The sequence below is a fragment of the Ylistrum balloti genome, unplaced genomic scaffold, assembly GCF_031769215.1.
Source record: "Ylistrum balloti isolate Yb309-2 unplaced genomic scaffold, AGI_CSIRO_Ybal_v1 Utg370580, whole genome shotgun sequence".
In the NCBI taxonomy this organism is placed as follows: Eukaryota; Metazoa; Mollusca; class Bivalvia; order Pectinida; family Pectinidae; genus Ylistrum; species Ylistrum balloti.
The window spans coordinates 747,314-759,136 of NW_026782361.1; the positions used below are offsets into that span (position 1 = coordinate 747,314).

Sequence of the window (11,823 nt, forward strand, 5' to 3'; positions counted from 1 at the left end):
CAAACGCTATTATAGAGGAAATGGAAATTAGAACGGACTATTTTTCTTCAAAATTCAAGGGACATAAATCCATTGAATACTTTTGAATTACCGTATTTAATGTAAATACCAAACACTATATTAAATCGCCAAAATTAATTTTTATATTTTCACAATAATTTTCGTGAATAGCAGTACTATTCTTAATTAACAGATTTGTCAACCATTGATTAGCTCTTGCAAAACAATTTGGAAATAAGTTATTTCAACTTACTTATATTAATCACTATATGGGTGAAATACTGATTGGGGTATGTGCCATTCATGAAATTCATTCAACCTCCTACAGAAAAAAATAGAGTGTTTACTTTTTTTCAGTCACTTTGTTAATTAATTTATTTCCTTTGTTAACATGAAACAAGAAAACCAATAGCACTTATAATCACATAATTTTATATAAAATATTGGACACAAAGTATGTATAAGTGTAGTATTTCACTGGGGATTGAGATCATTTTCTTTTAATGAGAATATTGTTTGTTGATATTGTAAATATGCATTCCTAATCACATCCAGATATTGCAGTGTTGTCAACATTTTCAGATGATAAATTCCATCTATAATGTGTCAATGCCAAACGTTTTACACAACTAGAGAATGTTTAATTGTCAAATGTCATTTCAAGTTGGCAGAACAATTTTTTTTCATGTCACATCAATGTTAAGATTTAAAAATAACCTCTGTGAAATGCCCTGCTGGTAGGGAAACTGTGTCTTTTGCTTCCACTGCATGATTGTATGAGGCAATCAAATTTGGGATCTGTATTTTTTCTCTATTTTTTAAAGATCTTCCTTGACACTGCCCCACTTTTGACCTTAAATTGAGTATTCGTGCCAGTGAGGAAGACTTTGGGTTGTCTCCCGGCCAAAAACATGCACTCGTGATAAGTTTTCAGCCAAACCTTCATGAAAAATTGAAGAATTCATAAAAGATATGGACATTTATGCTTGCACCAATTTCTTGGTATAAAAACAAAGAAATCTACTGATACTAAGACAAAATTGACACATCTGACAAGTATTGCACCACCAGCTTTGATAAAATTTTAAAGAAAATCTGAAAGAAATATAACCACAAATTTAACATTGTGCCATATACAATAACATTGAAACAGCAATATCCCAATAGCTAGACAATTATGCAAGATAGTTATTGTAAGGTGTGTTACTCTAATGACTGTAATATGGTACATATTGTACACTGCATCATGCATAATCACACATGATAGTTTTCTTCACCAATTGACCGTAACAAATATACCATGCAGACATGTGTGATTATGATATTGGACTTGGCTGATTTTAAATGCAAGGAGCAGACACAACTTTCTGTAAGAAGTTCAACATAAAGGTTACAACGATGTGCTCTACGGTTGAGACCTTGACCTTTTGAAGGTCAAAACATATTTTATACAACTCATCCTCTCATAGTGGTAAACGATCATGCAAAGTTTCATCCTTCTTCTATGACTTGTTACAAAGTAATCAAGTGGACACAACTCTCTGTAATTCAATATAGGGGCTTCATGAGAAACAATACAGAGTTTGACCTTAGGAAGACAAAATTTGACACATCATCTCATACATACATACAGAGTTCTGTAGTTTAATATGCATGTTCGATGGAAAACTCTAAAAGTTCAGAACTCAACCTTTTGAGTATAATAAGAATTTGGTATGTGGCACATCTTCCAGTAATGGTTAACAAGCATACAATGTTTCATCACCATACTATGACTGGTTACAAATATATGAAGTGGACAAAAATGTGTTTTGTACGGCGAATGCACACATAGTGTGATCACTTTGGAGAATCTGTCACTTAAATAAAATTATGGTTTTGTTCTGTTTTCAAAGACATCCTTTTCTGTTTTGTGATACAGCCCAATGTCATATTTGATATTTATAGATATATATAAGGAACAGTACACTTTTTACTAGATGTCTATGGCTACAAGTATAATATTAATATTATGCCTGATATAAAGGTGCTTGGGGAATACACAGATCTTTACTCCTTACCAAATCATCACACTTCATATGCACAAGGTTCACCTTCTTTCATGAGTTCATGCAAACAAAAAAAACATTCAATCCTATAAAGTACTCATCAGAGTTCTAAATCAAATTCATCAAGGCACAAATTTTTCAAAGAAACATGTTCACAATGACAAAAATGGATGTCACACTTGACAATACTATGTTATCATTACTCAATTTTACTTCATCAAAGTAATATGTTAATATGTGTGCCAAATATATGATTTTAAATATATGATAGATCAGTTATCTTGATTGATATCAAATTTCAAAACAACTCATTTGTTCTGTGAGGACACTTCATTTTCAGAAATACTATCAGACTCCAAACCAATGAACTCCATTCTTGTGAGGATCTGATTATACTAGAACATAATATTAGATTTCCTGTTCTGGTGTCATTTCCTAGATGTACATGACATTTAAATACTGATAATTAATAGGAGTAATACAGTTTTGTTAAAGGAGCATGGCACCAGATTAAAAGATGACGTCTTATTCAGCAGTGTTTGACACAACACTGTAGCATATTGTAGAACATCCTCAATACTCCACGGGTTACAATCACTTTCACTCTCTGCAACATGTCATGGCAAATTTGAAGGCACAAGCGAAGTAATTTGACATTTTTAGAGTGGGTCCCAGGGGGAAAAACTGACCAATCGTAGACTGATATGCTCCTTTGAAGATTACTGAGGAGTAACACCTAACTTCAAAGCCATTACAACAAACCTTTACATGACCTCGGGATTCGTTTAGTGTACATCAAAGGATCAAACTAGTCTTTTCATCTTGTTCACAAGCTGTCCCAAATAGAACCTTCAGTTTTGCCATGATATATTCCAGGGGTGCAGAGAGCAAAAATGATTGCATCCCCTGGAGTATGGAGGATGATAGTATAAGAAAGGAATTGAGATTGGGATCATAATAACTACTCAAGGCTGCAAACAATGGTCTAGTACAGAAATAATATAAACTCTCCAAATGATTGACTATTGATATTTGTATCAATGATAGTGTTAGCACTTCTTAATTCTAAATGTAGTAATACAGGTGCTAGTTAAATCTGGATTTATTCCATGGGCACTGCTTAATTTTAAATGTAGTAATACAGGTGCCAATTAAATCTGGTTTGATTCCAGTAGCATTGCTGTAACTGTCATGATAATTGATTTTTTTCAGAATGCACAGTGATCAATCACAGTTCTTCCTCCACTTCTCACTCGGGTTACGATCAGCAGTAAAGGGAGAAAAATCACTGGTGTCCATTAGACACCACATCACCAGAATACAGTAATCCTGTATTCAGTTTATCACATGAAGGTATTGTTACATCATTCCTTTGTCAAATCTTCTCTTTCCTGGAATTGTCTATCTACTCCTTGACTGAGGGCTACCAAGAAGTCTTCTAATGTTACAGATGTACCCTGTGAAATGACAAGGCATTAGTTAGTTAGAATGTCTTTGGATTGTTAAAATTGTGATCACAGCAGTTGGTCTATTACAAACCAGGACTTAAATCAAGCAGGCGTGCTTACTCAGGGTCACATGACCTTTGAAACTACATGACCTTTGAATCTCCAGAAAGGTTGTCTGCTGCCCAACATTGGATACTCTAGCAATACCATAGGTTCTGGTACTAAAGCAAAACTTAGGTAAACACAATCTGATATCTGGGAGGTGATGAACATGTCAGTTTGATTTCAAACCAAAATAATGGAAGTACAGCCCTATTCAACATTGCACCTTTCCTACTGGGTCCGTCAAGATTTCAGTAAATCACCATCCTTTATGTATAATTAAGTTTGGTCTCATTTCAAATATTTCGATTATTTCTTTAAAATGTAGAACTCAAATTTCAATTTATTAAATGTTTGTTTGATGTAATAACAAAAGTATTTATGTGTTTCCAGATAGGTCGGTACAATATCATACCTGCCTTTTTCCAATGTAGACCCAAGTGTATCTGTGTACCACTAGCTGGATCTACTGTCTTGTAGATATATCACCTACCAGCTAGATCTACTGTCTTGTAGATGTATCATCTACTAATTGGATTTACTGTCTTGTAGATGTATCACCTACCAGCTGGATCTACTGTCTTGTAGATGTATCACCTACTAAATGGATCTACTGTCTTGTAGATGTATCACCTACCAGCTGGATCTACTGTCTTGTAGAGGTATCACCTATCAGCTGTATCTATTGTTTTGTAGATGTATCATCTTCTAGCTATATCTACTGTCTTGTAGATATATCACCTACCAGCTGGATCTACTGCCTTGTCAATGTATCACCTACCAGCTAGATCTATTGTCTTGTAGATGTATCATCTACTAAATGGATTTACTGTCTTGTAGATGTATCATCTACTAAATGGATTTACTGTCTTGTAGATGTATCACCTACCAGCTGGATCTACTGTCTTGTAGATGTATAACCTACCAGCTAGATCTACTGTCTTGTAGATGTATCACCTACCAGCTAGATCTACTGTCATGTAGATGTATCATCTACCAGCTAGATCTACTGTCTTGTAGATGTATCACCTACCAGCTAGATCTACTGTCTTGTAGATGTATCATCTACCAGCTAGATCTACTGTCTTGTAGATGTATAACCTACCAGCTAGATCTACTGTCTTGTACATGTATTACCTACTAATTAGATCTACTGTATTTTAGAAGTATTAACTTACCTGAACAAACATGGCATGAGCAATGAAAGGCAATTTCCTCAATGTCCGTCCACTGAGTCCATGACTCTTACTGTAATACACAAACAATATTTATAAATAAAGCATAGAACTATAATGATCATCTTACATGTTGGTAGTATTGTAAAACAGCACAACCAAACGTCTTCATGAAGATCACATTACTTCATATTTCAGCTATGGAACTGGTTTGAACTTTAAAATGCTTCAAATTTAGTATAACAAGGTTGATAACTCTAGAAATGAAAGCTACAGTGAGAGTTTATAAAATCCTTGTTCAGCACAGATATTTAATTTCCTTTTTGTATTAAACATAAACAAAGTTTACAAAGAAAGCTATCGTAAAAGTTTACAATATTTCCTACTGATATTGAATCAGCATCTAAAATATTTAGGATCAGTAAAGGCAAAATCTATCCATAAGCATGAATAACTAATATGGACACAGTGTAATGTTTCAACTTCTTAGCGATATCACAAATCATTGAACTGTAAAGACAGTCTGGTCAATGTTTAACTCACGTTGCAATATCACGAAGCACCAAACTATTTTTTGTGGCATCATTTTCCATGAATCTCATTGCCTCCAGACCCCTTAGATCTAGTAACTGTTGCGCAGGACTAATGATGTCAACCTGTCAAGTATCAAGACAAAATAATGGTTTTCTTTAAAATCGAAAAAGTATGTTAAAATTTTTCTTGAATCTTCTTAAAAGTTTAAATATATACATGTATAAAGATGACATATATGTCTCTTTATAATACTCAAGATTGTATTCCAATTGTATAAAAGACACACGAGAGAATAGCACCTTTCAATACGATATAGATATAACAGAGCCAAGTAACAAAACAAACTGCATCATACAGCTGTTTTGTCCTTTTAGGATACATCAACAATGCAAAGGGCCTAAACCATGAAGCCTGACAGGCAAATAAGAAAAATCAAAATTTGTTAAAAGAAGTATACAAATCTAGATGGAAAAGTGCACTGGTATCATAGTTCAACCAAATGAATTATTTTCCAATCTCAGATGATTTCAAATCTCAATAAGTACGTGAATATTTTCAGAACAGTGCCACTATTCAAATAAATGAAAATATAGCATGCAGGTTATGGCAAACCTTGGATGCGATTCCAGTTATTCACCTTCATATCATATGATATACCATATTTTTCCTGCAGTAAGCAAAAAATTATTCTGTCACAAATGGATTTAGCGGAAACAAAGGATGAAATGTGATGACAATTTTTTAATTAATGACGGTATCATATGTTTTCAATAAGATACATAATGTCAGGAGGGGACCACTTTCTTACCCTCATCAGCTCACTAATACAAGAGTGGAATATTTTGAAAATGGCCGCAGGAGACGGAGGTCCTATATACTGTTTGATGTCAGCCCTGTCTACAAACGCTAGGTCGATGGCTCCCGTCACATTTGATGTTGTCAGGATCATCACGTTAGGCTGTCTGAAATTATTCACCACACTGACATCTGACACCAACATTTATTTTGTGATATATCGATACTGTATGTTCCATTTTACTATTTCTCTTGTCCAGTTATTTAGATCTAGGCCATGAATACACATGGATTATATAAATCTATGAAAAATGATTAATCCCTTTTTCCCCATATTACTTCCTAGGCCAGGAGACCTATATTCAGCTGTTTTGGGGAAGTGTGAAGTTAATTCATTATTAATGGAGTCCACTGAACCTCGCCTTTATAAGTTATGTGGGACCAATATTAAGTATCAAAATGATAGTGGGGGCTATACTTCTGAATTGAGAAACAATCAGATGTCAGCACTCCACATTATGTCATACAAATAGGTACATGGACACTAATTACACGTTTTAATAAAACAGTATTATATGATAAATTCTGACAGAGACTCACTCTGTGTATACAATATTCTGCAATCACAAAAATCTATATCCGGGGCAGTAGTAACAAATATTCTAGGGTTTAATGGGAACATTGATTTTATTTCTTTATATGTAATCACCGATGCCAAGCTCCACCTACCTCTTGATCTGATCAAGCTGTGTAAGAAGGGCATTCACCACCCTTATGGCATCCGATGGTTCACTACCAGACATAGCACTCTTTCTGGCTGAGGTCAAACTTTCAACCTTGGCAAGATAAAAAGTCAACTCAAGCTTGTGTACATATATGCTGGTAACTCCTGCAGAATGTTTAATAATTATCAAATGAAATATTCTTTTACTTTATTAATTCAAACACATCCTGGAAAATTTTCTGTGAACAGTACTTGTAGACCAGCCAATGAATACAATAGTCAAACTTCAAAAGACAATTCTTCAACAAAACATCTATCACCTTCCTTACCTCATCAATCAGTACAAACACAATAGCTTCTTTGTCATCGATAAGCTCCTGTATCTTCTGGAACATCTTCATCACAAGCTTACCACTCTAAGGAACATTCACAAAATATATACTGACAATTTTTATAAGTAAATAAAGATCCATCAATGCTCATAAGTTATATAGTTACACATTACCCACATTGAGTCAGTAACGAAAGAGAAATTATTACCTAACCAACTATAGACCTAGGCCTTTTATATGTGAATACAAATGAGGACTTTTGAGGACTGTGTGCATTAACATGTGAACTTGTTATGTGACTTTGACATATGACCCTGAGTTTGAGAACCACTTGATGATACTTTTCATAATGACATATGACCTTGATATGTGACCTAGTGTTTGAGAAGTACTTGACAATATTGTTTATATTGCCATTGGACAGCTGCTAGATATAAAGATTTTATTGATGTATGGTCTTATCTGTGAACTAATTGAAGAGATTGTCGTAATATAAGACAGTGTCTATCCTTTGGAGAAGTGACAAGCTATTTATCTAGTTGACATAAGACCTTACTTTTGAGAACCATATATTGTCAATGTCATGTGAGCTTACCTCTGAGAACCACTTGGAGAAGAGACTGTGGCTGTTAATCTCGATTAGCTGACCATAACTGTAGCGATCAGAGAGTCGCAACACCAGTTTCTGTGCCAAGGCCTTGCATAAAGATGTCTTTCCAGTGCCAGGGGGACCTGTCAACAAAGTATTAATACAAACAACTGTGGTTTAATATCTGCTTTTAAACTTTTATGAATGCATAACATATGTACATGTAAACGCAGGAACAATATGCTAATTCAAAGCTAGTTAAAAAAAAAACCAAAAGATTTCCTGAAAAAATTGACAACAAAAAGATTTGAAAATGGACTTAATCACAGGCCTCAATGTAAGAGGACTATTAAATTTTCAAACAAGGTATGGTTATCATGCCAGAGAGAGTTGTAAAATATTCAAACATGAAGTGTGAGGAAATTTCAGATTGAAAAAATATTATAGGTGTCTGTTTGCATCAAACACAAGGCCAGTCTGTTGAAGTTTTCATTGTAATAATTGTACTATACAATGATATAATGGTCGGTTTAAGTGGAAAATAAATTTTAAAATGAATGCCATAACAGCTACTTCAGGTGGACCTATGAATAACATGTTAATGAAGACCTTAAAGTATTTACAATCCAACTGACAGCTATGTAAAACCTAACCAGACATGTCTGTAGGACAAGAAAACCTCTATACCCATGGATATCAGTTAAGACAGGTCGGGTGTAATTATCTAGTATTGGATCTAAGAAAGAGATGGAAATTAAAATAAAAACCCTGAGGATCATTTCCCAGTACATTTTCTTACACACAAAATTTGATCGAATACAATGTCAGGAAAAGAATTTTACAATGGTGGTCATTATAGGAATGTCTTCTCCATGGAAGATATCTCCAATTAAAAAAGCTAGAATTAACAAGTTTATATGAACTTTGGGAAGTAACTCTATGAGAAGTTGAGAGGTCGTATTTCTTAATTCTAGTGCAGCGCAAATTAAGGTTGAAGAATTATATTGCATAATAATGGTGAACAAAAGGCAATAACTCGATGGTGGAGCAAGTAAGAGATTAAAAGCACCACAATACTTGTCCCCCAATTAATGTGCAGGAAAGACATTTGCTTTCACTCTGGTGATATGGATACCAATCAGCTGATTATTGTTACATCTCACCATGAAGAAGTACGACTTTATTTCAGGTTATGAAGTTAATATGATATAGGTAAGCTAATTATTGACAAATCTTACCGTGAAGAAGTACGACTTTATTTCAGGTTATGAAGTTAATATGATATAGGTAAGCTAATTATTGACAAATCTTACCGTGAAGAAGTACAACCTTATTCCAGGTTATGATGTTGCTATCCACTTGTCTGTCAGAAAACAACAAGGTTGTTGTTGCATAGTTCAACAGCTGCAAAAATATTTGATACTTTAAAATTTTTGTTGATCCTTCGAAGAGTATGATTGCTAAGATAACAGATACACATTTCTAAAATTTCAAAATTCTATTCTTTCCTTTGAAAGCATATCTGAACATAAGTCTACTTTTTTTTTTATTTGTAGTAAACTTATTTCAGCTGTATTTTTTAGAAATATCTTGGTATTAAGAATGATATTAGACTCCTTTTAATTTTTTTCATACATTATTGAAAAATACATGTAACAAGCACATTAATAATGGTAATCTGTTTTAGTATTACATCAGTTGTAAACTTCATTTATTTATTCCCTTTTACAACAATTACAAAACAAGCTAATGACTTATACTAATCACTATTGTTGGCTTTGATTGAAGTGCATCTGGGGTCTTACTTTGGAAGGAAACCAGAGTACCCGTGGAAAACCTATGTGGTCAGACAGGTGAGCCGATACCTTTTCATGTTTAATTATAGAATCAATCTCTGGTCACCTGAGTGAAAGGCACCTGCATAACCACTGTGCCATCCAAGCACTTAACTACATTAATCATACTCACTCGACTCTTGACATTTTCATCAAACACAAGACTATCCCACATGCCATGGAGATCACGGGCAGGAAGAAGCCAGTGTGAGGCTGCTGCAAGGTCTTCCTCATCAAGTTCCTCCATTCCTGGGCCATCCTCCTGTAGCTGGAATACGTGGAGCTTCAACTGTCTCCCACATAGATCTATTGTCTGGGAATATCAATTGAATATGAATAGGTCTGTTGCCAATAACTCACTGAAAAGTCTATCATCTATAGGGACACATTTTTCTGACTTTTTTCAGCAGGTTAAGACATGTATATGTTACCTGTCTGTTGGAGCCACTGAGGTCGGAATAACAGTAAGTTAAGACATGTTACCTGTCTGTTGGAGCCACTGAGGTCAGAATAACAGTAAGTAAAGACATGTATATGTTACCTGTCTGTTTGAGCCACTGAGGTCGGAATAACAGTAAGTTAAGACATGTATATATTACCTGTTTGTTTGAGCCACTGAGGTCAGAATCACAGAGCGCTACTGAGTTAACATGTTCTTGTAAGAACGGATCATCAAATTCAGTTAGGACAAAATCACCATAGGCAACTCTCTGTCTGTGTAGAAGGCCAAGCACATGTTCTTTCACAATACTTCCTTGAGCTGTGCTAAATGATTAAACGGAAACGAAATACAAAAATTAGAATCTGAAGTTTCATATGGAATAAAATAAATGAGACAAAAGTTGGTACAAATACATATATAGTAAATATCAGTATATTTCAACTCCATAGAGTTCTAAACAATGAGAGATTAACCATTAAAACATGTATATTATAGACACTCCTCTGTGTAACCTAAAACGTTATTCAATGCAAGCACTATAGTTTATAGCAAGGTATGTATTTCTGTTTTATTTGCCCAAAAGTACAGAACTTAATTCATTTGCAGCTGCAACCATCATTTTATTTATATCAGCAGTGGTATTAATACAGTCTGTATTTGACCTAAAGCAAGAAAGACAATCCCAAGCAATCCCATTCACTAATGAAGCATTAATTTAGTGCGAGTCCTTTTGTCTTGCATGAATTTATTGTTTTTCTCCTGAAACCAATTTTCTATTGTATGACTTTAACATTTAGATCCGAAAAGCAAAGCCAATCAACTGCAATCACTTTCAGAAAAATAAAGCAGCAATGTTAGAATTTTTGGGTTTCCAGTTGGAGCTGAATTATTACAAAGAATCTTTCGTTAGGACTACAGAACCAATGAAGACAACAGAAGACTGTTGAACTTTACAAACACTGGTAGAGGGATCCTGACAACTTAATTTGTCTATTCAAGTATTATACTATATTCTTACCTTGAAGGACTTTGACAAATTTCAATATGGTAGACTGGACTGATGACCGGAGAACCAGAATGTCCATGATCACCTAGCTCCGATACCTGATCCACAGTGATAGCTGACATAATGTGCGAGCTTCTGCTGGACAGAAAATATTGGTATATTGTAAATATTGACAGATTTTGACGAATATTCAACTTGTTTGAAATCTCACCAATATCATGCCATGTGCCAATTTTGGTTTAAATCTGACAATTAAATAAAAAATAAAAATTGAATTTATTTCACAGAAACAAAATCATTTATTTAGAGGATTCTTAGTTCTGTAACTCTAGCAAATGTTTATAGATTTTAACCAATATCACACTATTCCGAGATTTTATTGATCTAGAGCAATATACTAAATTTTACTCAAATCTTACAGAAAAAGTTTATACTATTTGGAGTTTGGTAAGTTAATATGTTTTATTGTTATGTCCAAATATTACTTTTTCATCCAATGTCGATGTTAGGTGTTCCATTTCCGATTTATATTTGTCTTTGTATGTACATGGGAAAGGAATTAATATAAGTTAAAGATCTATTTGGAGTTTGGAGTTAAAGATCCTTAATTCAGAGACGTATATATGTGATATATACGTCTCTGCTTAATTGTAAATGGAATGGTGAATAATTGTAATTCAACATTCAATAGTTTATTAGTCTACAAAAGAATTGTGTATTTCATACATTCAGAGATATATTTATTCACTGAAAGAATGATGCACAACATTTTATATGATAATTGAGATAATTA

The 11,823-nt window shown here is 33.9% G+C and overlaps 1 protein-coding gene across 1 annotated transcript; it reads right to left on the reverse strand.

Annotated features, from left to right (window-relative positions):
* Window positions 1–3,412: 3,412 nt before the first annotated feature.
* LOC132556634 (pachytene checkpoint protein 2 homolog) lies at window positions 3,413–11,152 on the reverse strand. The gene is made up of 11 exons (XM_060221069.1): window positions 11,043–11,152; window positions 10,182–10,347; window positions 9,716–9,895; window positions 9,061–9,151; window positions 7,754–7,890; window positions 7,156–7,242; window positions 6,832–6,938; window positions 6,116–6,269; window positions 5,317–5,429; window positions 4,777–4,846; window positions 3,413–3,505 (listed from the first exon to the last, which is right to left on the reverse strand). Exons 1-11 carry the CDS (start codon window positions 11,150–11,152, stop codon window positions 3,413–3,415), a joined length of 1,308 nt encoding a protein of 435 aa, XP_060077052.1.
* Window positions 11,153–11,823: the final 671 nt, after the last annotated feature.